The 26008-nt window shown below is 46.2% G+C and overlaps 3 protein-coding genes across 9 annotated transcripts; 1 reads left to right on the plus strand and 2 right to left on the minus strand.

Moving 5' to 3' along the window:
- Positions 1–413: 413 nt before the first annotated feature.
- On the minus strand, positions 414–19740 carry LOC131104308 (collagen alpha-1(XIV) chain). 5 transcript variants are annotated; one of them, XM_058051343.1, is made up of 43 exons: positions 19598–19687; positions 16461–16523; positions 16308–16355; positions 15925–16223; positions 15690–15833; positions 14526–14669; positions 13889–14044; positions 13359–13526; positions 13084–13203; positions 12862–13026; positions 11760–11918; positions 11479–11651; positions 11270–11399; positions 11055–11200; positions 10546–10675; positions 10341–10480; positions 10104–10230; positions 9887–10026; positions 9112–9244; positions 8382–8527; positions 8177–8306; positions 7970–8086; positions 7761–7907; positions 7609–7665; positions 7497–7535; positions 7289–7427; positions 5759–5901; positions 5472–5581; positions 5056–5214; positions 4903–4980; positions 4058–4144; positions 3925–3978; positions 3708–3803; positions 3598–3651; positions 3484–3537; positions 3347–3400; positions 2139–2210; positions 2043–2078; positions 1895–1961; positions 1578–1766; positions 1339–1416; positions 1091–1252; positions 414–859 (listed from the first exon to the last, which is right to left on the minus strand). In XM_058051343.1, the coding sequence occupies exons 4-43, from the start codon at positions 16052–16054 to the stop codon at positions 831–833; spliced, it is 4602 nt and encodes a 1533-aa protein (XP_057907326.1). In that variant the 5' UTR covers positions 16055–16223; positions 16308–16355; positions 16461–16523; positions 19598–19687; the 3' UTR covers positions 414–830. The 5 variants fall into 5 exon arrangements, with proteins under 5 accessions (XP_057907326.1, XP_057907324.1, XP_057907323.1 ...); XM_058051341.1 differs by lacking the exon at positions 16308–16355 and having other exon boundaries at positions 414–856; positions 15925–16029; positions 19598–19738; XM_058051340.1 differs by lacking the exon at positions 16308–16355 and having other exon boundaries at positions 15925–16029; positions 19598–19738.
- A 740-nt stretch (positions 19741–20480) lies between these two features.
- On the minus strand, positions 20481–25544 carry slc35c2 (solute carrier family 35 member C2). 3 transcript variants are annotated; one of them, XM_058051347.1, is made up of 10 exons: positions 25013–25544; positions 24440–24532; positions 23861–24011; positions 23731–23794; positions 23557–23629; positions 22699–22867; positions 21801–21884; positions 21466–21641; positions 21267–21396; positions 20481–20936 (listed from the first exon to the last, which is right to left on the minus strand). In XM_058051347.1, the coding sequence occupies exons 2-10, from the start codon at positions 24443–24445 to the stop codon at positions 20818–20820; spliced, it is 972 nt and encodes a 323-aa protein (XP_057907330.1). In that variant the 5' UTR covers positions 24446–24532; positions 25013–25544; the 3' UTR covers positions 20481–20817. The 3 variants fall into 3 exon arrangements, with proteins under 3 accessions (XP_057907330.1, XP_057907329.1, XP_057907328.1); XM_058051346.1 differs by having other exon boundaries at positions 24440–24561; XM_058051345.1 differs by having other exon boundaries at positions 24440–25541.
- On the plus strand, positions 24908–25636 carry taf13 (TATA-box binding protein associated factor 13). Its single transcript, XM_058051351.1, has 2 exons — positions 24908–25118; positions 25182–25636. The coding sequence occupies exon 2, from the start codon at positions 25183–25185 to the stop codon at positions 25555–25557; it is 375 nt and encodes a 124-aa protein (XP_057907334.1). The 5' UTR covers positions 24908–25118; position 25182; the 3' UTR covers positions 25558–25636.
- Positions 25637–26008: the final 372 nt, after the last annotated feature.

Genomic DNA, 26008 nt, shown 5'->3' on the forward strand with positions numbered 1-26008 from the left:
TGAGCAAAATTGATTTGCTCGAAACACTGACACCAGTCGTAACATGGGGAGCAATTTAATTACAATGCGGAATGCATAATTCTAATTAAACCCAAGGAGATCATCTCTGTTGTTAAAAAATTGTTTGAACCGGAAACAAAATGAATAATTTCGCTTGACTTGATGAGCGGTTGTCATTACCGACTGTGCGCTTCCAAAATAGACACGACTGGAAACAACGGTTTGTCAGACACGGTCCGTCATGGAGCCCAGCTGAGGCCGCTACTAACGGCATTATTGCCAAAAATACATTCGCGGTGTTACAAAGGAAAGACCAAAGTCTTTTGGTAAACCTGCGAGTGAAATAAATCTTATATATATAAATAATGTATAAATAATAATACAACTTTTATTATTCATTGAAACATGTAAAAAAGGATGAAGATACTTACAAAAGCACATACATGAATAAGTGTATACAGTCAACATAATAACATTTCTATATATTGTCATGTACAACATACTCACAGTCATTTTTTGTACCATGCATGGTAAAATAAAAAGTTCACTGTTTGAGGCAGTTCAGGTTTGGATAGAAAAGGAAAAGGAGATACATCAATACAGTGCATGTCTACATAAACATCAGTAGAAAGGGTTTCAGTGCGAACAGAGTGTATAAGACTGATGAAGTGGGAAGATACGGTATTGATTGAACAGCACCACTATTCCTTGTTGAGACCATAACACCTCCGCCTCATCCTCAGGATAGGACAGACAGGTCCTTCTGCTTTTATTCTGCATCAGTCCAATAGCTTCTTCACCGAGGCAGCACAGAGGTCCGAAATGTCCACTCAAGGCTGGTAGCCATAGTAGGGGTCTTCTGTGGCAAAGAGGAGGAGGGAAACAAACAAGAGTTAAGAAGAGCTCCACCACCTGTGAAGGAGGGTTTCAGCTGCTGCAAGATATGCTGCTCCCTCTTTTTGTCATACCAACCCAAAAGGTAGAAAAAGGAGGATGGTTTGATGGACAGAAGGGCACATAGAAACGCTCCGCCGGTGATACACTATTTGTGACTGTACTGTATGAGGTGGAAGGTGGAAGAGTGTCCAACCTGTCTGCTGAGGAGCTCTGAGGCAGCCTCCACTGCTGTCACACACTCCAGGAGGTCCCATCTCTCCCGGTTGGCCAGGGGGTCCATTGATCCCTGGGGGTCCCGGCTTTCCATCTTGTCCTTTGGGACCCTGGCTTCCCACCTTGGACTCACCCGGAGGACCTGCAGACACACACAGAGTAGACGCCATATTGTAAGGAGGCATGGCATATAAAATACGTATAATACCCAGGGAAAGTAAACGCTACCTGCATAACCTTTCACCCCTGAAGGCCCCTGGATGTTAACTCCTGCATCACCTTTCCCCCCTGGCATTCCTGGTCTTCCTGTCAAGCACAAAGAGACAACCCATGACATATGACATACCGTAACCGTTCCTAGTAACACCCCAATGAATGATCTGAAATGTCTGCAGTCAAAGTGAAAACAGTAAACAGAGTATTTTGGCATATTTCAGCATGTCAGCAATGACCACCCACAACACAACCTTGCTCTCCAGGGTAGCCAGGTCTGCCAGGTCTCCCTCTGGGGCCAACATTCCCTTGATTCCCCCTGGTACCCGGCAGGCCCCTCGAACCCGGTATCCCCGGCTCCCCCGGTGGACCGGCAGGCTCCTCCACAGGAGTCTTCTTACGGCTCATCTCACTGATCAACATGTCCATCTTCAACACCTCCTCTGACAAACAGCACGAAAAACGACCATTATTATTTTTATTACACTACAGCTGCCAACGGATGACAATATTTCACATTTAAGGGGACGCTGAGCTTCCTAAAGCATGCCAATAGTGTCATAGTAGGTACTGTGAATGAGTTGTTGACAGGCCTCAGTGACGATGTGGAGGATGGCAGCCATGGATTGAGGTTCTCCCTGTAAAAGATGAAAAACTGCACCCAGGACGAGGACAAGGAATGTAATCATCAAGTATGCATACTAGTACACAATACTTACCTTCTCTCCTTGCTCCCCTTTACTCCCTGGAAGACCCTGTACATGATACACACATGTAAATTCACACATGACTCATGCTTATCCCTCTCGTCTTACCGTAGGCCCAACCAGTCCAACGTAACCTCTCTCTCCTGTGGGTCCTGGGTGTCCTGGCATGCCCTGGAAACCCTGGAAAAGAAACATACCCCAGTACTGACAGCAGTCAAATACCTCCTATGGAATTCATCCACAGTGGACCCTCACGCTTCCTAGCATTGGGTCTTGGTGTTCCCAACTTCGGGTCTTGGTCTTCCTAGCACTGGGTCTTTGGTCTTCCTAGCATTGGGTCTTCCTAGCAGTGGGTCTTGGGTCTTCCTAGCAGTGGGTCTTGGGTCTTCCTAGCATTGGGTCTTGGTGTTGCCAGCATTGGGTCTTGGTGTTGCCAGCATTGGGTCTTGGTGTTCCGAGCATTGGGTCTTGGTGTTCCGAGCATTGGGTCTTGGTCTTCCTAGCATTTGGCCTTGGTGTTCCAAGCATTGGGCCTTGGTGTTCCTAGCATTGGGTCTTGGTGTTCCCAGCACTGGGTCTTAGTGTTCCCAGCACTGGGTCTTGGTGTTCCTAGCACTGGGTCTTGGTGTTGCCAACTTTGGGTCTTGGTCTTCCTAGCACTGGGTCTTTGGCCTTCCTAGCATTTGGTCTTGGGTCTTTCTAGCAGTGGGTCTTGGGTCTTCCTAGCAGTCGGTCTTGAGTCTTCCTAGCATTGGGTCTTGGTGTTCCCAGCATTGGGTCTTGGTGTTGCCAGCATTGGGTCTTGGTGTTCCCAGCATTGGGTCTTTGTGTTCCCAGCATTGGGTCTTGGTGTTCTTAGCATTGGGTCTTAGTGTTCCCAACATTGGGTCTTGGTCTTCCTAGCAGTGGGTCTTTGTCCTCCTAGCATTGAGTCATGGTCTTCCTAGCATTGGGTCTTGGGTCTCGCCCCGCCCTCACTCCCCAGTCCGAGTTCCCACTAGGCCGGTTGGAAGAAAGGCAAACAAAGACCAAGTCACCCAGGTGGTGGGTCTACTGAGGGGGTGAAGGCCCTGTGATCCCTTCCCCCCAAGCCTTGCTCCGGAGTGGGTCCTGATATAACAATTTCATGTCAATAATGATGGAAAATCTTCATAAAGACACCAAGAAGACATTTGACCATCCTAATATGGAAATCGTAAGAAGGATGGAATCAACTAGTATTGTGATATGATGAAAAAGTAAAGGTGTAAGTTGCAGTCAAGTATGAGCAATGAGGTGGTAGTATATGATGTTTCTTAGATGAACACCAGTCTTACTCTGGGACCATTCGGGCCAGTGGGTCCCATGTTGCCTTCAACGCCTCGTATGCCCTGCAAGGTCATTATGATGATATTATTCAGCATTCAACTTTATTTATTAAGACATGTGGACACAGTACACATTTACTTCTCACCTTGGGACCGAGGGGGCCCTCTTCCCCCTTTGGGCCTGGAGGTCCTGGTACACCCTACAACCAAAGAGCAAGTTCATGTTTGGATTGATAGAGGGAACTTTGCAATCATGTCACCTGAAGTCCAGGTCTTCCAGCGTCCCCCTTTTGGCCTCTTTCCCCAGGTGGCCCCTATGAACAGGCGGACGTTAGCCGTCTTTCCCAGCATCTTCCACATAAGTACTCACCGCTTTGCCTTGCGCTGCCATCCCACTGGGTCCTCTGCTGCCCAGCACTCCAACACCGCCCTCAGGTCCACTTTTCCCTGGAGGCCCCATCTCCCCCTGCACCACCAACGCAACATCTCATGCTTCAGCATCATCATCATTCACACGTCAATAAAGTCCTAATATGACTAAGCCAAATTCAATACAATAGGACTACAAATACGTTGGCATTATTTACCTTGTGACCTTGCTCACCCTTCTCTCCTTTCACACCGCGGGGGCCGGGCTTGCCCTGACAGCAAAGAGATATTACAACGACTTGCGCTTTTACATGTAGGACTTAAAATTATACCGCACTGGGGAAGACGTACAGGCGGGCCCATGGAACCGACAGCTCCTGGAACCTCAGAGGAACACAAACACGCGTAGGCCGCAGGAGGACAACTTTCTTCATCTCTCTGACAAAAAAAACACATCACTACTTACTTGGGTTGGATGTTTATATCACACATCAACTCTACAATACTACTTATACTGCCATTACATCATACATCAAAGTATCGGTAGCACTGTATATGTGCATTGGGTTTAGATGGCAGATGTAGCAGTTAGAGTAATCCCTCCTTTGTGGTTAATTGGTTTCACCCTCAACCGTGATAAGGTACAGGTATTTCTGTAAGGTAGGACTCAGTATTAATTAATAGTTTTGTTTTTATAGTTGTGGTATAGAAAACCTGTTTACCACCTTCTAAATACACTCTTGAACATGATTAGAGCCCTCTACACATGAAATAACACCCCTATGGTCACCTTTACACTCCTATTACCCAGTATATTAGTTGTAATAAGATAAAATAAGACATATTTGACATAGAAAACCTGTTTACCACCTTCTGAATACACCTTTGAACATGATTAGAGCCCTCTACACATGAAATAACACCCCTATGGTCACCTTTACACTCCTACTACCCAATATTGTAGATACAATATGAGAAAATAAGACATATATGACATAGAAAACCTGTTTCCCATTTTGGAAATACAAATTTTAACATGATTAGAGCCCACTAGACACAACAAAACAACACCCCTGTCGTCAAGTTTACTAGTAATAGGCCGGATTTCCAAATGCTAATCTTTCATTTATTTTTGGAAAACTGTGATACGGCCATGGGTAGTGCAGGGATCAATTGATTTTATTAAGACTACTGACCGCTCCTGGCAGGTCACAGCAGGTGTCCTCCGTAGCCCACGTTGTGTTACACACTATCTCAAATGCCTGCAGCTGGAACTGGAGACATACAGGATGTTAGTATACACATATACTGTATGTGTTGATATCAAGGAAATCAAACGTCCAAAGTACCGCTGCAGATCCACTTTTTGGACCTGTACTCTTCACCAGCTTCCCCAACATCTCAAAGCCGTCGGTGGGCAGGGTGCCCAAAGGGCGGGCGGGCCTCTCCCCCACGTGCTGGCAATCCACAGATAGGGACACGCCCACCTGGCTGACTGACAGGTGCAGCTGCCAATCACAGAAGAGAAGATGAGCCCACCAACGTATGAAATATTTGGACTTCACCTTATTTGCTTCTGTACTCCGAATACTAGTATTTCTAGTCAACTACATGTGACATGTGAAGTTCCTGTAGTTGCTGTCTGAGTGTAGTACTTCCTGTTGTTAGATGTGCTCCTTAGAAGGTCTTATTTGCTTGTGTACTACTAATACCGCTATTGCTAGGGCGCTACTAAAAGTACTTGTACCTCCTGCCAATGTCTGACCTTGTGAAAGCTTCCGTAGAAGATCCTGTGCACCTGCGGCTGCTCGAAGCGCAGCTCCTGCACTTCTCCTCTGTAATCCAGACTGAAGTAGACCAGATGTTTCCTGGAGGCTGCACGCACACGTGCACACACACACGTGCACACACACACGTGCACACACACACACACACACACACACACGCACACACACGCACACACACACACACACACACACACAGTGTGTGCAGAGTCGGAAGTACATGCTGCTGTCAGAGGGTGTCCTGTGATGATGATGAAGAAGAACTCACCATCCAGCACCACACCCATCTTGGGCTGGAAGTGTTTGTCGGTGAGCTGCCATAGGGCGAAGGGTTCTGTGGGTGTGCCCTGCAGCAGACGGAAGGTGATGCTGATGGTGTGTTCGGGAGAGAAACCGGCAGGGTGGATGAACCTGGAGGACACATTGAAGACATCTGAGTCATCTGCTTCCCACACCACACCTCAGGCCAGCGAGCAAGGATAGCTTTTTCTTCTCTTTTTCTTTCTCCCTTGCATTTTGTAGCTTCCTGACACCTTCATGAAAGGTTACTGACAGGTTCCTTGCATGTTTCTGGTTCCTTGCATGGTGCCGGTCCCTGACATGTTCATGACATGTTCCTTTCATGTTGCAGGTTCCTGGTATGTTCATGATAGGCTCTTTGCATGTTGCAGGTTCCTGACATGTTCCTGAGAGGTTCCTTGCATGTTGCAGGTTCTTGGCATGTTCATGACATGTTCCTTGCATGTTGCAGGTTCCTGGCATGTTCATGATAGGCTCTTTGCATGTTGCAGGTTCCTGACATGTTCCTGAGAGGTTCCTTGCATGTTGCAGGTTCTTGGCATGTTCATGACAGGTTTCTGACATGTTGCAGGTTCCTGACATGTTCATGACAGGTTCCTGGCATGTTGCAGGTTCCTGACGTGTTGCAGGTTCCTGACGTGTTCATGACAGGTTCCTTGCATGTTGCAGGTTCCTGACATGTTCATGACAGGTTCCTTGCATGTTGCAGGTTCCTGGCATGTTCATGACAGGTTTCTGACATGTTGCAGGTTCCTCACAAGTTCATGATAGGTTCTTTGCATGTTGCAGGTTCCTGACATGTTCCTGAGAGGTTCCTTGCATGTTTCTGGTTCCTTGCATGTTGCAGGTTCCTGGCATGTTCATGACAGGTTTCTGACATGTTGCAGGTTCCTAACATGTTCATGACAGGTTCCTTGCATGTTGCAGGTTCCTGGCATGTTCGTGACAGGTTCCTGACATGTTGCAGGTTCTGACATGTTCACGACAAGTTCCTGACAGGTTCTTGACATGTTCATGACAGGTTCCTTGCATCTTGCAGGTTCCTGACATGTTCATGACAGGTTCCTGACATGTTCATGACAGGTTCCTGACATGTTGCAGGTTTCTGACATGTTGCAGGTTCCTGACATGTTCATGACAGGTTCCTGACATGTTGCAGGTTCCTGGCATGTTCATGACAGGTCCCTGGTATGTTGCAGGTTCCTGACATGTTCATGACAGGTTCCTTGCATGTTGCAGGTTCCTGGCATGTTCATGACAGGTTTCTGACATGTTGCGGGTTCCTGACAGGTTCCTTGCATGTTGCAGGTTCCTGACATGTTCATGACAGGTTCCTTGCATGTTGGAGGTTCCTGACATGTTGCAGGTTCCTGACATGTTCATGACAGGTTCCTTGCATGTTGCAGGTTCCTGGCATGTTCCTGGCATGTTCCTGGCAGATTGTTCCCAGGCTTTGCTTTACTGGTATTGTGTAGCAGACAAGCAGATGGCCTCTCACTCTGTGTTCTGCATCAGTTGGATGTCTGGATACAAATTGTAGGCGGGCAGCATGTTGAAGACAAAAGGCTCGGCAGAGACACCCTCCACAGACGAGTGATCTTTAGGAGTCAGGCCGAAGGCTTCCATCATGTCAAAGCCTAGAGAGGAAGTGTCACAAGAGTGTTAGGACCAGTAGCGTAGGAGTGAACCATGTTTCATTGTCTGGCCTTTTACGATGCTGTTTCTGATGGTGACCTCAGGACACACTGTGGACACAAGAGGACAGTGTTGAGATGTACTTTGCCTTTGTTAGTAGATGATGATGATGATGATGGTCACCTTGGTTATGAGCAGGGTGTAGGCGAGGGTTGAGTGGAATTTTAGCCGGGGCGAGAGCTGGCAGATATACAGTATAGATATCAGGTGCTAGTACATACAGTACTACCGTTGATGATATTATTTACATTTCACATAAACACACACACACACACCTGTTGGATGAAGAATGGAGACGGCGGCGCCCTCTGCTGAGCTGAGAAGTGAGTGAACGCTGATGCGGTAAAGCGTGTCCGGCTGCAGCTGCGTGAAACACTGACTGCTGACACTCTGGTCCACTCTTTCCTCCACGGTGGCTTTATCTGCAGGCGGCGACGGGACGCTCTCATCAAGCAACCACCGTGATGTCACCTTTTATCTTTACCTTTGGCAGACTGAAGAACGATACGGTAGCCGTCCACCAGGGATACGGCTCTCCAGGACACACAGATACTGGAGTGGTCGGAGCGCACCACACTCACGCTGCTAACTCGGAGACTGGCTGCGTGTAGACAACAGCATAGTATATGTTCGTATGTATACAGTAGAAGATGGATGAAGCATGAATAGTGGAAATATTATCTGGACCCACTGGTTTTTCCCTGAGCTGAAGCACTGCCCCCCTCCTTGTTGCGGTACTCTGCGGTGACCAGGATGCTGTATCTCGTGTCTGGCCTTAAAGATTCCAGCACCACCTGCTTTTGTCCACCGGGGACCAACACCTGCACACGACATCCCCGTCAGGTTGGCTTGTCAGACAAAGCACCGATGTGAGGCCCCGCTAAAAGTTGCCTTACAGCGCCGTCCCGGTCGTCTCCGCCCGTCAGCGCGGCATAGGAGACGCGATACCGCAGGACGTGTGCGTTGGGCGGGACCCAGCTGACCGTGAAGCTGACCGGAGTCTCCTCAGAGATGGACACGCTGGACGGACCTCCACCGGACACTGCAGGAAGAAATTTACAGTACGTATCTGTTGTGGCAGCATCACGCTACTAGACAAGGATGTCCAAAGCTGCTTTTTATTGTCCAGCAATAAAGTAAAATATTAAGATAATGCACGTGTCAAGTTGTCATCATCATATTACAACCTCATTTTTAGTAAAAGTTATTTTTCAAGTCATAACATTATGAGGGAACATAATGTCATTTTAGTTTAGTTCACATTTTTTTTATGAGAAACAAAAAAGAAGGTGGTCACTTTTGGAAAATTTGATGAATTTTGAGAAAATTATGTTAGGGAGCAAGTTATAATAATAAATAATAAAGTCGATAGATGATAAAGTCATAATCTTAATGACATTATAATGTTATGGGAAAAAGTCAAAATAATATGGGAATAAAGTTGTAATATTTTAGGGATACACTCATGATATGATAGGAATAAAATGCTAACATTATGCGAATAATGTCACAATGTTATGGGAATAAAAGTCATAATGTGAAGGGTTATGAGAGTGGTGTAGCAGATTTTCATTGCAAGTGTTTGTCACAGACGCTGCAATGACGATGTCGTACTCGATGACTCACTCGTGCTGTAGCGCACGGCCACGGCTTCGCTTTGAGCGCCGTCCCCGTAGAGCGCAGACAGAGAGATCTGGTACTCCTCGTCGTCCTCCACGCCCTCCAGGATGGCACCCTCGCTCTCGCCACTCACCGTCAGCTGGAAAACACACAAGCAACGTGCTGCACCGTGGCCTCGCTGGCGTTCAAGATTCATTTGGGCAAACATGAAACCACTTCACACCCATGATGATCCTTCAATGGAACAATGGAGCTTCAGGTCGTGCAGGGGTGTCAAACGGCAACCGCCGATGTAGAGATGTTGCTCATAACTGAAGGCCCTGATCTGTATGTTATGACTGTCCTTTTCAACACATCACAGAGAGTAATAAGCCAACTCTTTTGGACCATCCTGCTTCTTCCCCTCATCTAAATCTGATGGAGAACATTTGGGGATGGATTTCCAGACAGTGAAGGTGAAGCCATCTTCAGCACCTGGAGCAACATTCCCACTAGTCTCCTGGAAACAGCTCAAAGCCATTTTGGCACAGCGACTCATGACTCACTCCTTTTTGATACCTTTCATTTCTATTTTCGGCTTTTTTGAGCCGTGCTTGTCACTGTTTGGTCAGCTGATGAACATCCTATTTCACTTCAACTGCTTTTTTGGCTCCCTCCCATTTCTTCTTTTTGCATTTGGAATATCGACGTAGAACCTCCTGAAGATCCAACAGTGTCAAACGGAGATTCTGCTCTTAAGATGTGAATGAGGGGTTCCCGCGTGCCGATGCTTGTCCCTCACCTGTCTCAGGTGGCCTCCACTGAGGGAGATCCACTTAATGAGGTAGGAGATGACGTCATTGGCGGCGGCCTGCCAGCGTACCGTGATGTCACCGCTGGAGAAGTTGGTCACCCTCAGGTCTGACGGGGAGGGCACCTTCACTGTGTGGGACAAAGACAAGATGAATAAGATGGTAAGGAGCGGGCACGCTTATTGTGTGAGCCGCCGGGTGTCTTACAGGTGCTGACGTTACTGGTGAGGGCTGCAGAAAGGCCTTGAGGGTAGCGGGACTGGACCGACACCTGATATCGGGACAGTGAAGACAGGTTTTGCACCAGTACCGAGTTCTGTCCTGATACCTCCACCTGCAAGGTTTGAAAACAGCAATTTCACAGCTTTATTATTTATTATTATCATCGCTGAGCTAGCAGCTCAATTAGCTTGTGTTGCAGGCATGATGGGACCATGAAGATACCTGCTTGACCTCACTGCCGTGATTGGTGCTGTAGGTGATGGTGTGTCCGGGAGCGTCTGCGTCTCCAGGAAGCCAGCTCACCCTCAGCGTGCTGTGGGTCACCACGGGAAAGTGCACGCTGACTGGGGCGGGAAGAGGAACTAGACAGGAGGGGGACAGCGCCGTCAGCTTCCATGGAGCAACGTCCAATCAGAAGCAGCCTTACAGGTGCTGGCCACAGCAGTGACAGGATCGCTGGAGTCTTCATGGTAGAGCGCGTAAAGAGTGACAGAGTAGTCCGTGGCAGGAAGTAAGCCGCTCAGTTCCAACACGGTCTTCTCCGCACCAAATTTCTCCTACGCTCAGAGAGGAGGGCATACAGTACGGTATACAGTAAATGAAAGAGCAGACACTAACCATTTACTCAGTGCTAAAGAACCCGCCATGGGGCCAAAGAGCAGCAGTTTGATGCAGAAGGTGGGAAAGGATATTGAATTCCATCTCAGCAGGATCTATGGGAAGCTGCATCAACTATAAGTTCCTCATTTAGGATGATTTCCCATTCCAACTACAATTCTTCTGCATATTTAACAGTGTGTGGAATGGATGTACCACATTGACATGATAGGTTGAATACCAGTGAAGAAGTACATTATTGTTATTGTACAATCAATTGTAATCTCATATTCTAAGATGATCTTTCCACCTTCCTTTCCTTCCTTGTGGGGTTCTCACCTCTTTGGCGTCGTCGGGCTCTCCGTGGTCGAGGGCCGAGTAGAGGACCAGGTACTCCGTGGCCCCGGGCGTCGCACTCCAGCTGACTCGCAGCGCGTTGTAGGAGGACGGCGTCACCTCCAGGCTACTCGGCATGGCCAGTGGCACTGAGGCAGGAGAGCAACATCAGCCTCCGGGGAAATATGTTGCGTAACGTGAAGCCGTGTCAGACTCACGTGTGGTGACAGTTCCTCTGAGTGCGAGGCCAACGTGGTCGTCGTACACGGGGAAAATAGACACGTGATACAGCGTCTGAGAGGCCAGGCCCTGTAGCTGCACGGAGGACTGGGAGCCAGCCAGCACCACCTGAGGAGCAAAGAAAGCAAGACAGAAATATAACTCATGAAGTTTCTTGCTAGCAAACCAGCAGTGTCAAGTCTCTGACCTCCTGAGGACTTTGTCCCTCTGCGCTGTGGTAAACCACCCGGTACTGTCGGACCGGCTCAGCGGGGTTGCTCCAATGTAACCTCACCTCTCTGGAGCCCAGCTCGGAGAAGCGGAGCTCCGTGGGACTGGGGTAGGAGATAGCTGGGTCTACCGTGGGCTCTGGTTCTACGTCTGGAGCCACAAGAGATGCATTCAAAGTCCACAAGGAGCCAGAAGAAAAGTGTCTCAGTTTATTGTATGTTTTTCAAGTATGAGTGTTGGTGTAAAAAAGTATTTTACGCTTTAGGATGCCATGATCTTCAATGCGCCCACACAGGATGTGAACCAGTCGGGCCACCAGTTTGCTGAGCAGAGGGAAGTCGTTGACGTTGTAGACGTTCAGGTCCACAGGCTCAGATGCTACGTGCCTCAACTCGGCTTCATCTGCATTCTTCACGCCTGCATTTCACCACAAATACACCTTCATGTCCAGCACATACCGTATGACAATAAAGAGGAGTGATCGATCTCGTCACAGTCAGCCAGTGCAGAGAGGCGGGACTTCAGAAGAAACAAGACAGTGCAGAGAAAGAATACATGCTGACTGAAGCCAGGAAAACTGCACCGCCTCTTGGATCCTGTTGGAACTTCAATGAGTGATCACCCAGCCCGAAGCCGCGTCCCCTACAGCTACCCCCTTTTTTTTACACCTTATTGCCTCCTTCCTGCTCTTTGCACACACGCTGACCTTTCTTTCTGCCACAAACTCCTCTGCACTTCAACATTGAACTTGTATGTTCTAATTCATGAAGCTGGTGGGGGTGATGTCTGCTGGTGGGCGGTGTCACATGGGACAAATCATACCAGGACTGTTCCACAGATGCAGGAAGTGCTGCTGATAATGCATACCCATGCAGGAACAACATGTGTGCTGTTGTTGTGCACTAGATGTAAACACTGCTCCTAACTGCATGCCAAGTGCATCATTTACTGTATGTACTGTATGTAAAAACCACTACGGTCTATCCAGTGTACCCTGGGTCCTTCCCCGGGAGGGCTCCTGACCATATGCTTGAGCTATCTCAGCTCTCATCTGGCTCCACTGTCCTACTCTGAGACAGTGCTTCTCACCTTATCTCTAAGGGAGAGCCCAGCCACTCTACGCTTATTCCCGCCATCTTGGCCTTTTGCTCGCTACCCAAAGCTCATGACTGTAGAAATTGAGAGCTTTGCCTTTGGGCTCGGCTCCATCTTCAGAGCACCGCACCAAAGTGTCCATCTCACTTTCCATCCTTCCCTCACCCCCGAGACCCCGAGGATGACGGCATGATGACGGCACGATGACGAAGAGAAACACAAAGAAGCAGTGTAACAACGTGTACATACACCACACTCATCTCACCTACAGCCAGGATCTCCACACCCGCACTCTTCAGTCGCTTTGCGGCCGCGACGGCGTCATCCTGAGATTTGCCGTCAGTCAGGAGCACCAGGAAAAAGGGTGTGTCCGGCCTGGCGCCTGCCTCGGCCCTCATGTTCTCCTCCATCACGTGAAGCAGCGCCTGGCCTACACGTGAATGCACGTTAGCGTCACATGATGCTTCCATTAAGCGTTTCACATCACCTGTAAACGTGTTTCCTCCTTTATATCTGAAACTCCTGACTGCCTCCACCAACTGCTCTCTGCTGGTGAAGTTGTTGAGATGCCACTCTGTCCGAGGGTCTCCGCTGTACTGGCTCAGCCCTGGAAGAAACGTGCACAACAGTACTTATGGCAAGTCCTTCTGCTTGTTCCTGTGATGGACATCATTACTACCAACAGAGGAAGAACGTTTTCAACTGCATATTGACTGACAGTATGGCGAACTCTGAATGTGTGTGCCCTGTTACGAGCCTCACCAATCTGAACGTGGTTGGGCCCGATGCGGAAGGGAGTCATCAGTCCCTCCAAGAAGTCCCGCACCCGCCTGAAGTTTGTGCGTCCGATGCTCCACGAGCCGTCCACCAAGAACACGATGTCCGCCACCGCGTCAGTGTCACATGCCAACGGCTTCCTTGTACCGCCACCTGAAATAAAAAACAGCCAGCATTAGGGGAGAAGTACACTAGAAATATCATTCATTCACATACTCCATGTCACCTTCTTCCCTGACTTTCTCACCCTGTTTGTAGTAGTAGTAGTAGCCGTGCACGTTTGCACTTGCACGTGTATGATGTCTGTATGACCCCCCACACCCCACCCCCCACCCCCCAAGGCTGGGTGTAAATACATGTTCCCTTGAATTCCAGACGACAGATGTTCCCTGCAGGCCAGCGTGGCTTTTCATTAAGCTTGTTTTGTGTAAACACAGTCATCAGCACCTCCTGCTCCCAAGACTTGCTGCCTGATTTGAGCACACACTACGGATGCTCGATGCGTGTAGGAGTACCTGGAAGTGGCGGAGTAGGGGAAGGTATCTCTGCTGACGTCTCCTGTTCCTCCTTGGTGTCCACTTTGGAACGCTCTCTGTCCTTCTTCCGCTTCCTCTTCTCTTTGTCTGGGGTCTCGTCCATGGGCGGAGGGGAGGGTTGTAGGGTTGGTGGCTCTGGCAGGGAAAGGTCATACGGGATTTATGAACAAAGGGTGGCTGTTTCACCTATTATTAGTCAAAAACATGAAAAGTTAAGCAGATGTTATGCATCATTATAGCCTAAACTAACCATTTTCAAGCATAAAAGTCAGTGAATGAGCTAACATACAATGTGGAATTCTACAGTGGCCACTAGGTGTCAGTAATTGCGGCGTGGAACAGGCACCATGCACAATACAAATAACAATGAACTAATCATTCATTCTTCCAGATACAGAAGTATTCCATATATAAAAAAGGAATCCTACGTTGTGGAAATTCAGGCATCATGTTTGGGTGCCATAAAGGAGGAATTAATGTATATTTTCTATCATTGCCTGAGATATCCACAGGAGTCATGAGGAGAAAAAAGGCAGGAAGGTATGTTGTAAAGTAAACTGTCATGGAGCTGAAAGAAAGGAGAGCGTGGTGTAGATGAAGTCACGATGGACCTTACCTGCATTCCCGTCCGGATATAGGACCGTAGGAAGACCCGCCACAGCCTCCGTCACGTCGTCCAGGTCTCCAGATCCCGACCCACCAGGCAGCAACTTCCTCCTCTGGCCGCTGCGGACCATCTCCTCCTCACGCAGACCTTCCACTGAAGTGCAACAACAGGTGAGATAAGAAAGTCTGTAAAGGTCCCACCATGCCAAAGAAGCGTTTTCATCAGTAGTAAGAGTACTTCTTTGCAGTGCGTGTTAACAAAGTACAAAGAAAAACAAGACTTACCTGGGAGTGCTAGTACTCCAATGAAGACAAAGTACAAGTACAAGACTGCGGTACATTGGTGACAAATACCAAGAAGTAGGAATATAGCTGTACTTGTCAATATTACTACTATGTACAAATAGCATGGCAGCACACATGTACTGGCTATGTATTATGCAGTAGTACCACTACTACTAGTAGGACTATATAGAACTAGTAGTATGTAATAGTGGTATGGAGTAGCAGTATGTACTAGTACTACTAATAGTAGTATTACTTGTAGTAGTGTGTAGAAGTATGATGGAGTAATGCTATGTAGTATTAGTAGCAATAGTAGTATTAGAGAGAAGTAGTAGTATGGATTAGAACTACAAGCAGTAGTATTGAGTAGCTGTAGTAATACAAGTATGTAGTGGTAGTAGTATGTTGTGGCATGTAGTAGTACTACTAGTAGTAGTATGTAGGAGTAGTATGTAGTATGTATGTAGTAATACTGTGTTGTAGTAGTAGTAGTAGTAGTATTAGTAGCACTAGTAGTAGTATGGAGTAGTACTACAAGTAGTAGTGTGGACTAGTACTACATGTAGTAGTATTGAGTAGTAGTAGTATGGAGTAGTACTACCAGTAATAGTATGTATGAGATATTTAGAGAAATACTATATATAGTAGTAATGTGTCGTAGTAGTGGTAGTACTACTAGTAATAGTATGTACAAGTAGTGTAGAGAAATACTAATATACAGTAGTAGTATGTAGGAGTAGTATGGAGTAGTAGCAGTAGTATGGAGCAGTAATGCGGTAGTATGTACGTAGTATAAAAGGTATTTATTAGTGTTTATTAAAGTGTGCAGGTGTGACGTGCGTTGAAGGAGTGAGGAAGCAACAATCTTCTCGTCTTTTTTTTGTCTTACAGGTGAATCGTCGCTTTGCCAGAAGTTTCTCGGAGGTCCCGTGGAGCACGAGGACCTGGAGGGCGTACTCCTGACCCGGATCCAGACCTGCCACGGTGGCGCGGGCCCGTGTGGTGGTCAGCATGAGCTCGGGCTGGGGCAGGTCTGCGACGGCAGTGGGGTCGGGACAGCGTGGGACGTCACTCAGCACTGAGGCCGTATTCTACACATGAAAGGAGCGGAGCACGGCTCTCACCTGAGATGGACCTGACTCGGACCTTGTAGGCCTGAACGGGACTATCAGCCTCCTTCCACTTCATCTGCAGTCTGTCTTCAGACAGCACCGTCAGCTTGAGACGACCTTGACAGAGACGTAAAGAAGACATCCGTGTCTTTGTGTCTTCATTTGCATGATTTCCAAGCAGGACTTTCCCTTAACAAGCAGCATCTTTCATGTCTCTGCCTGTCCTTTCCCTCCCCCACAAAGCACACCCTGTCCTCCCGTCCCTCAAGAAACAGGAAGAGGATGCTGGCTGGGGCCTGAGGGGTCAAAGGCTGTGATAGAGTTCCAGTGTTTGAATGTAACATCGGGCGGGTCATGGATGGAGCATGAGGGCAAAGGGCGAGGTCCATACATACTATACCATGAGAAGATCCCCCTCAGACCGTCTCAAAGCTCCACGTAGGCTTTCAAGTGGAGAAACAGACAATAAGATTTCCCCCAGGAGGTTAGAGAAGACCACCACCGCAAAGGCAAAGCTCTAACGGGGTGAAGATGTTGGAGTGACCAACCTTGGCCATCGGCTCGTGATGACAGCAGCAGGATGAGGAAGATCATCCAGCCAAATGATGATGCTGGGGAGAAGACACGGGGAAGATATACAGTCAAATGTACTCCATGTGGTTTATTTACATACATCATAGTACATCATATAAGTCCTCACTCACCATATTCTCTTATGATGTCTACTATATTGGGTAATAGGAGTGTAAAGGTGACTCTGGGGGTGTTATTTCATATCTAGAGGGCTCTACTCCTGTTAGGTGTATGTAGAAAGTGGTAAACAGGTTCATTCATTCATTCATTTTCTACCGCTTTTCCTCACAAGGGTCGCGGGGGTGCTGGAGCCTATCCCAGCTGTCTTTGGGCGAGAGGCGGGGTACACCCTGGACTGGTGGCCAGCCAATCACAGGGCACATATAGACAAACAACCATTCCCACCCACATTCATACCTATGGACAATTTGGAATGGCCAATTAACCTAGCATGCATGTTACGGAGTAGTGGGGAGAACATGCAAACTCCACACAGAGATGGCCGAGGGTGGAATTGAACCCTGGTCTCCTAGCTGTGAGGTCTGCGCGCGCTGAGGTCTGCGCGCTAACCACTCGACCGCCGTGCCGCCCGGTAAACAGGTTTTCTATGTATCTTTTAATTTATTTATTATGATACCTACTATATTGGGTAATAGGAGTGTAAAGGTGACTCTGGGGGTGTTATTTCATATCTAGAGGGCTCTACTCCTGTTAGGTGTATGTAGAAGGTGGTAAACAGGTTTTCCATGTCTTATGTTATCTACTTTCTTGGGTAATATGAGCGTAAAGGTGACTATGTGGATGTTCATCGCCATTTCATAGAGGCCTCTAAGCATGTTAAAAAGTGTATGTAGAAGATGGTAAATGGGTTTTTCATGCAGTGACTGTCAAAATATTCCACTTCTAAAGAGGGAATCCTACTTGGTGGAATTGGACTAATGAGAGTGAATTTCAAAGCAGAACAGAAGGATTTGGCGCCATCTATTTGTTTTGTTTTGTTTTTTTACATAAGGCACATTCACATGGGAAGGGATGGGCTGAATGACTCGTGGTTCTAACTCCGTCCAGCAGATGGCAATGTCACTCTGCATGCATAGAGCACCTTGGCTCAAGGGTAGGCTTAACTTTATAGGTTAACAACTAGCTGAACAATACAACACACGTGATTGATGAAACAAAAAAAGAAAAAAATATAACTAGCTAACACATACGTTAGCACACAATAACAATGACATAGTATTCTATATGGCTGACAACCACAAATAATGACAATAATTTCAAAAAAGTAAGGAGTTGGCAAAAATAGCTGGTCAATGCAAACCAATGACCGCCATGCCATCACCATCATCCTTTTCCCGTGGGAAACGCTTAACGACTCAGCCAGGCTACACCTGCTTTGCTGCTGCACACACCACCTCTTCACACACACACACCACATCATCACACACGCACCACATCGTCACACACACACACACCACCTCTATATGTCTAGTACTAGTGCTTGCAGGAAGGAGTACACTATCTTTCCACTACTAGTACTAGTACATGCAGGACTACTACTTTGTCGTACTAGGTACATGCAGGAGAAGACTATGTTTGTAGTAGTACTAGTACATGCAGGAGTAGTACAAGTACAAAAAATTAGAGAGATTCCAAAAGAGGTAAAAAGTGATATTAAAAGTTAACTTGTCCGTTCATATTTCTGCATGTAAAACAGGTTATTGTGTATAAAATGTGTCTGGAACAAATGAATGGGATTGAATAATTGCTTTTGTTCCAGTCGGTTTTGGTTAGAGTTGGACCTTCTGGAAGGGACCGATGTTAACCAAGGTGAGTTAACAAGTTTTTAGTCACGTAGTGTAACAATCATGATGTTATAGTCGCCACTGACTTGGTTTACACTTCCATTCAAGGACACTAACTTTGTTAACCAAAGTGGTGGAGTTTTTTTTAGTAACGTAGTGTAACAATCATGATGTTATAGTCGCCACTGACTTGGTTTACACGTCCATTCAAGGACACTAACTTTGTTAACCAAGGTGGTGGGGTTTTTAGTCACATAGTGTAACTATCATGATGTTATAGTTACCACTGACTTGGTTTACACTTCCATTCAAAGACACTAACTTTGTTAACCAAAGTGGTGGAGTTTTTTTTTAGTAAAGTAGTGTAACAATCATGATGTTATAGTCGCCACTGACTTGGTTTACACTTCCATTCAAAGACACTAACTTTGTTAACCAAAGTGGTGGAGTTTTTTTTAGTAAAGTAGTGTAACAATCATGATGTTATAGTCGCCACTGACTTGGTTTACACTTCCATTCAAGGACACTAACTTTGTTAACCAAGGTGGTGGGGTTTTTAGTCACGTAGTGTAACTATCATGATGTTATAGTTACCACTGACTTGGTTTACACTTCCATTCAAAGACACTAACTTTGTTAACAAAAGTGGTGGAGTTTTTTTTTTAGTCACGTAGTGTAACAATCATGATGTTATAGTTACCACTGACTTGGTTTACACTTCCATTCAAAGACACTAACTTTGTTAACCAAAGTGGTGGAGTTTTTAGTAACGTAGTGTAACAATCATGATGTTATAGTCGCCACTGACTTGGTTTACACTTCCATTCAAAGACACTAACTCTGTTAACCAAGGTGGTGGATTTTTTGGTATACATCCTATGAACCTTTTATCGTGAAATGAAGCTCGGGTCTATAACTTTGGAAGTCTTCAAGTTGTATTTCGTATAACAAGCACTGATTTGACTGGATGTGGTCAAGCGCTCAATATAAATGCGATAGGAAATTGAAGATGAAGAATTATTCTACCTAACAAACCTGTATACCAATGAAAACAAACCATATCATGTGGGGGAAAATGCATTTTTAAGGACGTCTGCACATGGCTAAATCTTACTTTGTGTAACGTTCTGCAAGCTGGCGAGACTGCCTCGGATAAACCACAAAAGTCTAGAAAGTTCTCTGATGACAGTGTTCTACTATTGTAGCTCGAAAAAAGAACGTAACGTTATATGACAATAGGTGGAAAAGAGCAAAGAGATGAGTAATAGTGAAATTGAGTGGGTATAGCCAGGTGAGCTGGGTGTTACCTGGGTCCCGGCGGTGCTGCGTCATGTCCGAGCTAGTCCTCCACACTTGACAAGAAATTCCTCCAACAGCAGCCTACGGCAGCCGAGCATGCGCTTTCATCCTACAGGCTGCGTTGCGTTGCATGTGCCTGCGTGCCAATAGTGTGAAACTTGAGTCAAGTCGTGATGTGACCGATACTGAAATATCGATACCTAAGATACCATGCTCCAAAATCTAACCCTATAGGATCGTGAACGGAGCCATCACGTGTCACTTGTCAATAAAGTTTTAATTCTCAACGTAGCTCTTAATAATTTATCTACTGTATTATCGTTTATTAAATGGTTTCGTCTTGTTTTTCCTGTTGTATATGAGCTTGGCTTTATTGAACATGATATTATTGCGATATTACTTTAATGCCCTGCAATTGACAAACCAGCTTCTCCCACTAAAGACTAATCCACTATATTAATAAATATATTAAATGTCTTACGATCTTTAAACACATATGAAATATACTTTTTAAAATGGATCAGACACATAACGTCTATTTGTACAGTATTGGCAACGATAACGCCGATATCTGCCCGTATTTTACTCAGTATGGTATCGCACACCACCGATCAGCCACGCCCCCAGACGAGCAGCACGTGACATAATGAAAGGAGGCTCGGGATGGAAAGCATGCAGGTGAGGTCATTGAAAGCAGCCAAGAGGAACCAGTGAGAAATAAGAGACCTGTGCAGGTTTGAGTCCATTTATGGCTAAGAAAGCTGTCTGAAAGACAGTTAAAGGCACATTTGTATCAGAGTACAGTCAAGTATCAGAGTAGAGTAGAACCTGGACAGGACCAGAAATACTCCTGAGGTGATAGGTGAATTATTGGATAAAGGCACCACACGCTTTCATGGCTTTCAGTACGTCTTGACGCGTGGCTTCAGTCCTATTTTAACAGAAAACAGCAGGACTCGTACATTGAAGTAAGGATACCACATAGTACTACATAGCAGCAAAGATCCACATGTTGGAAGAAATGATGTCCAGGCTGCTCACAACAACATGGCCACCAAGTGTGCTTGCAATATTGGTTGACTACTTTTTCATGGCCTGCAGACGTGATGAGGATTTCCATCTCCTATAGACTCGCCTCACGTAGAACATTCCAAGGCATTCTATCATATTTCAATAAATCCCTGAGGCAAATGATGATGGCTTGCACCACGAGGATGATGATGGTGTATTATATATCTTCCTCCTCCTCCTCCTCCTCCTCATCAGAATGGTCTTCATTGTGCCTCAGCAAAGGCAGCTGGAGCTCAGGGCTCCGACTATTCAGCTGCCGTAAGGAGGGGAGTTTATCTGAAAGAAATGTCACATATGTGTCAATGTCACATATAGACAACCAACCATTCCGACTCACATTCATACCTATGGACAATTTTGAGTGGCCAATTAACCTAGCATTTTTTTGGAATGTAGGAGGAAACCGGAGTACGCGGAGAAAACCCACGCATGCACGAGTAGAACATGCAAACTCCACACAGAGATGGCCGAGGGTGGGATTGAACTTGGGTCTCCTAGCTGTGAGTTCTGCACGCTCACATACTTTATAAAAGCAACAAACCACTGAGAGATGCATGCTTGATGTGACCTGGAAGAAGAAAGCATCCAATGTGGAAATGTACTTACTTTTGGAATAATAGGTCTTGAGAACCACGTGTAGTGCAATGCCACACACGCACACTGCAAAACCCAGCCAGTTGAGGGCGCTCATCTTGTCTCCCATCAGCCATGCTGCCAGCAGCAGCGTGCACACCTCCTGCGGGGAAAGCACCGATATGCAGGGGTGGCTCCACTACATGCAGGGCGAGTAAAGACAGAGGAGTACCTTAAAGATGCCTGATATGGACAAGGTGAGGCTGGAGGTTCTTGAAACCAGCAGAAACTCTGAAAAGCCCAAACCAAAGGCCAGGATTCCTCCCATGCTCAACAACAGCAGCGAATACAACACAGGCCACAACTCCGTCACACGGAACAACTTGTCTGAGGTGGTCAGGATCAATCCTGCACACACATGATGACATCATTACTCCTATGTAGATATTTGTTTTTCTTAAGCTTGAGATGTCCTGTTTCCAGGTTGCTCGTATTCGGGTTCAAATAGGCTGCAACACATACTTCCATCCATCCCTCCATCATCCGTTTTTTCTCATTGTGTCTGACCTTCATTATACAGGAAGAGAGGAAAGAGGCCGAGGAACATGAGGGGCTGGAGGTGGTACATGGCGTCCACTGGGTTCTGGAGGCCTGCATGGAAAGGTGAAATCACAAACATAAACTTTTTCAATGCATTTCTTTGGCAAATCAAAAGCAAGACGCCATATTTGCTCGGCATTCTTCTCATTGCTTCTTTTTACACTCTACAGTCGTCCCTCGACACTTCACACTTACAATGAAAATGCGTATTTTCAAGCATAGATGACATAAAATACTCATCTACCACATTGGATGATTCTGATGTAGTATTATGCACTGACCACTAGGTGTCAGCAATGTTCCTGTCATGTTGGCTGAGAACAGCACCAGACTCCATGGTTTTTATTGCAGCTTTCAATCATCCCACAACAGGCACAATAATCCCAAATAAAAACACAGACTGAACCTGCGACGTCACTTCCTTTTGGCTGCACTAGGAAACCTTTACAGCCAAACACACGAGCACCGGCCTTTTTGTGTCATACTTTCTCATGTAAGGTATTCAGAAGATGTACTCAGATGTAATATTTGACATACACTGGTCACTAGGTGTCAGTATTCTCATGTTGATGAGACAAACACCGAAGTACCGCAAGTTCAATAAAGGCAACAATAAGGTACTCATGAAATGCTAACGTGTGACTCTATATTAGGTCTTACAGTATTTCCTCTTATTATGTCTACTATATAGACAGAGATAGATAGACTTTCTTTATTGTCACAACAGGCACAACAGGGATGGAAATGTGGCTATAGGGGTGTTATTTCATGTCTAGAGGGCTCTAATCATGTTAAAATGTGTATTTAGAAGGTGGTAAACAGGTTTTCTATGTTCTGATAGAAGGGACAAAGACTGACCACTGACCCAGCTCGGCTTTCTGCATGAGCACCTGAGTGAGGGTCCATCGGATCCCCCCGATGAAGGATGCCAGCAGCACCATGACGAAGCCCTCCAGGTTGAACTGGGTGGACTGGAAGGTGAACATGAACAGGCCGCTGGCGATCAGCAGGACCACCAGGACCAAGAAAGGGTTCTGGTGGAAAGAGAAAGACTAGAATGGAAGCCAGCAGGCAGCAGACCTTCATCAAAACAATCCAAATGTGGATGATAGCTCTGTCGTGTTTGCTATCATCATGCATTATTCACTTTGTTTTTAGTGACTATGTACTTCATATGCTTCATTTCTTTATGGCAGTTAACTGCTTCCATACATGACCCTTATAAGTCCATTTCCACCAAGTAGGATTCCTTGCTAAATTTAATATTTAGCTAGTTAGAGCAGAGGAAACTTGTTTACCACCTTCTGAGTACACGTCTTTACATGATTAGAGCCCTCTAGACGTGAAATAACAGCCCTTATAGTCACCTTTACACTCCTATTACCCAATATAGTAGACATAATGAGAGAAAATAAGACATAGAAACCTTTACTACCTTTTAAATACACTTAACATTATTAGACACCCTAGGCATTACATAACACCCCTACAGTCACCCTTATAAGCCTATTACCCAATATTGTAGCCATAACAAGCGAAAATAAGACTTATCCAAAACCTGTTTTCCACCTTCTCAATCTATATATATTTTTTCTATTCATAGGCCGTAGTCAGCCACAAAACAGGAATGATTTATTCATACGGTTTTGAAAACATGTGATAAATTGAAGGTGCATGATTGGAAGCGCTAAGTGTTGAGGGAAGACTCTACATGCATACTTACCGGCTCTTCCAGCTTGAAGAGAAGAGAGAAAAAGAGAATAAAGAGCACCGCTGAGGACTTGGTCATGGTGTACCTGGAAAGGGATAGCTATCATGGAGGTGCTTTATTTGCCTTGTATGTGATTGCTTTTATCATTGTGCGTGAATGAATCAATGAAAAAGATCAATAACTTACAAGCTAATGGTAATGAACAGGAAGCTCCAGTTGGAGAGTCCAATGTCCAGTGCCGTGGTCAGGGCTGGGGGATGATGGTACGTGGTACGGTAAAGACAGTGCGATGACTTTGGGTTGATACAATACTCACCTGTGGGAGCCACTCTGCGCAGGTAATCTGTCCAGCTGAGGAGAACGCCAGTCTTCCCCGTCCAACACTGGATGGCCCGCCGGGTCAGCGCCGATAGGCAGAAGTTGATGGCAAGGTGGACCAGCGTCATGAAGAGAGGATAGTGGAAGGCCTAGAAAAACATGACATGGGTGAAGCATAGTTTATATGGCTGTCTAATCAATCCATTTATTCTTCATAACCAATAAATACATTCATATCTGGGTAAATAAAAAGAAAGTGGCGAGGTAAATTGACATGTGATGCAAGTGGTTTCCCTTCTCTCTCTCGACCAAACAGTCCAGATGACAAGAGGTCACTCTGTGCATATGTCCCAACACCTTGGTTCTATAGCGGATCCTCCCATCAGCCATTCAGTCTTTCTGTCCCTGATTTGTGTGGCATCTTGTTGCTAGCTCCCAGGCTCCCATCTATTTTCCAAGCATACATTTAACAAGTGACTGAGTGCTGCTCTGTATTCATTGTAAATATATTTTCTGTTGGAAAGACAGTCTGGATTGTATGCATGTTGATGTCAAAAGAAGAAAGAAATGCACATACCTTCATCAGCCATTTGTTATAGAAGGTGATGCCGATGGAGAAGACGTAGTAGAGGAGAACCAGTCCCAAAGTCCGGAGGGTCCTGCACAGGAACTGGACCGGGAACGCCATAAAACAGGCAGCTAGTGTAGAAGAAATGCTATCTGCACCTTTTTGTACTGTACTGCATTTTACGACGAGGTGCGTTTGCTAGCTTGTCAGCTAAAAGGGACGTCCATATGTTTCATATGCTAAATGCTACTACTATTTATTCTTAAATACAACTTGATTGTAGCACTCTACGCTACACTTGACAGCTGACTTGGCAAACTTAGTTGTGGTACTACCAGTTTAACAAACTCCACTGACGAATATCAGCATTACTAGCATGACCTGCTATCTGACCTCATAACAAACGCGAACCTTGGAAGCGCGTTGGCAGTGCGCATGCGTTGTAGCAGCACACGCAGCGGAAAGAATAGTAAAATCACAGACTTATTTGGGTTGTTCATGAAAAACGAGAACTGAAGTACACGTCAGTTACCCAACTGGAAGTGGACGCGGTGGAAATGCACCACAGCGGGGCAATGTTACCTAGTAGGTTCACCAGAGCCTGTAGGAATCACTTCCGGGTCGAGGACCCAAACGCGGACGTTGTCTTGTAATCAACAGCTCACGACGATTCTTCGCTGAATCCCAGGTAATGTACTCATCTGGGGAATTCTCGGTGGAATGTAATGAATCCGGTATGTTTCCCTGGCAGAATGGCGGACGAGGAGGACGAGACCGCCTTCGACGAGGAGCTGGACGAAGGTTGCGGAGGAGTGGACGTGTGCCACGGCCGCAGGAAGAGGCTCTTCTCCAAGGAGCTCCGCTGCATGATGTACGGCTTCGGGGACGACCAGAACCCGTACACCGAGTCAGTGGACATCCTAGAGGACCTTGTCATCGAGTTCATCACGGAAATGACCCACAAAGCCATGTCCATCGGACGCCAGGGCCGCGTCCAGGTGGAGGACATTGTCTTCCTCATACGGAAAGACCCCAGGAAGTTCGCCAGGGTCAAAGATCTGCTCACCATGAATGAGGAGCTCAAGAGGGCGCGGAAGGCTTTCGACGAAGCAAATTATGGCTCATAATCAGCTGCATGCCGCTATTTCTGACACGCATTATTCAGTTATGTGCTTCATACGTTAAATAAACGTTTGTGTTGTTTTACAGTGTTGGATCATGTCAGTGCTGGGAAAACATTGAACTCGGGTTTGTCCCAAGATCGTCTATACCAGTGTTTTTCAACCTTTTTTGAGCCACGGCACGTTTTTTACGTTAGAAACATTTTGCGGCACACCAATAACCAACATTATTTGCTTCTTTCCATTTTTTCCTGATTACGGACTCGCCACAGCAGATCCTTTTGATCCACCTACTAATTTAACCAACAATGTTACAACATGTGTAAGTCTATTAGAGGAACGAGGCAATCAGCTACGTGTTGCCACACGGACGAATATTACATTGCTCTGCCAGTCTTTACAGCAATGACACACGACGACGACATAATATTTGCAGAAAATTATTAATACATATTAA

The sequence above is a fragment of the Doryrhamphus excisus genome, chromosome 16 (genome assembly GCF_030265055.1).
Source record: "Doryrhamphus excisus isolate RoL2022-K1 chromosome 16, RoL_Dexc_1.0, whole genome shotgun sequence".
NCBI lineage: Eukaryota > Metazoa > Chordata > Actinopteri > Syngnathiformes > Syngnathidae > Doryrhamphus > Doryrhamphus excisus.

Excerpts from the sequence above, each read along its gene's own strand:
- LOC131104308 (XM_058051340.1), bottom strand. The coding sequence starts at position 19,622 with ATGACGCAGCACCGCCGGGACCCAG. Across the intron at positions 10,027-10,103 it reads CACCAGTAACGTCAGCACCT|TGAAGGTGCCCTCCCCGTCA; the intron begins GTAAGACACCCG and ends TGTCCCACACAG. Across the intron at positions 1,253-1,338 it reads AGGGGTGAAAGGTTATGCAG|GTCCTCCGGGTGAGTCCAAG; the intron begins GTAGCGTTTACT and ends GTGTGTCTGCAG.
- taf13 (XM_058051351.1), top strand. The coding sequence starts at position 25,183 with ATGGCGGACGAGGAGGACGAGACCGCCTTCGACGAGGAGCTGGACGAA.
- slc35c2 (XM_058051346.1), bottom strand. The coding sequence starts at position 24,550 with ATGGCGTTCCCGGTCCAGTTCCTGTGCAGGACCCTCCGGACTTTGGGA. Across the intron at positions 24,012-24,439 it reads ATAACAAATGGCTGATGAAG|GCCTTCCACTATCCTCTCTT; the intron begins GTATGTGCATTT and ends ATGTTTTTCTAG. Across the intron at positions 23,630-23,730 it reads CTGTTCATTACCATTAGCTT|GTACACCATGACCAAGTCCT; the intron begins GTAAGTTATTGA and ends ATCCCTTTCCAG.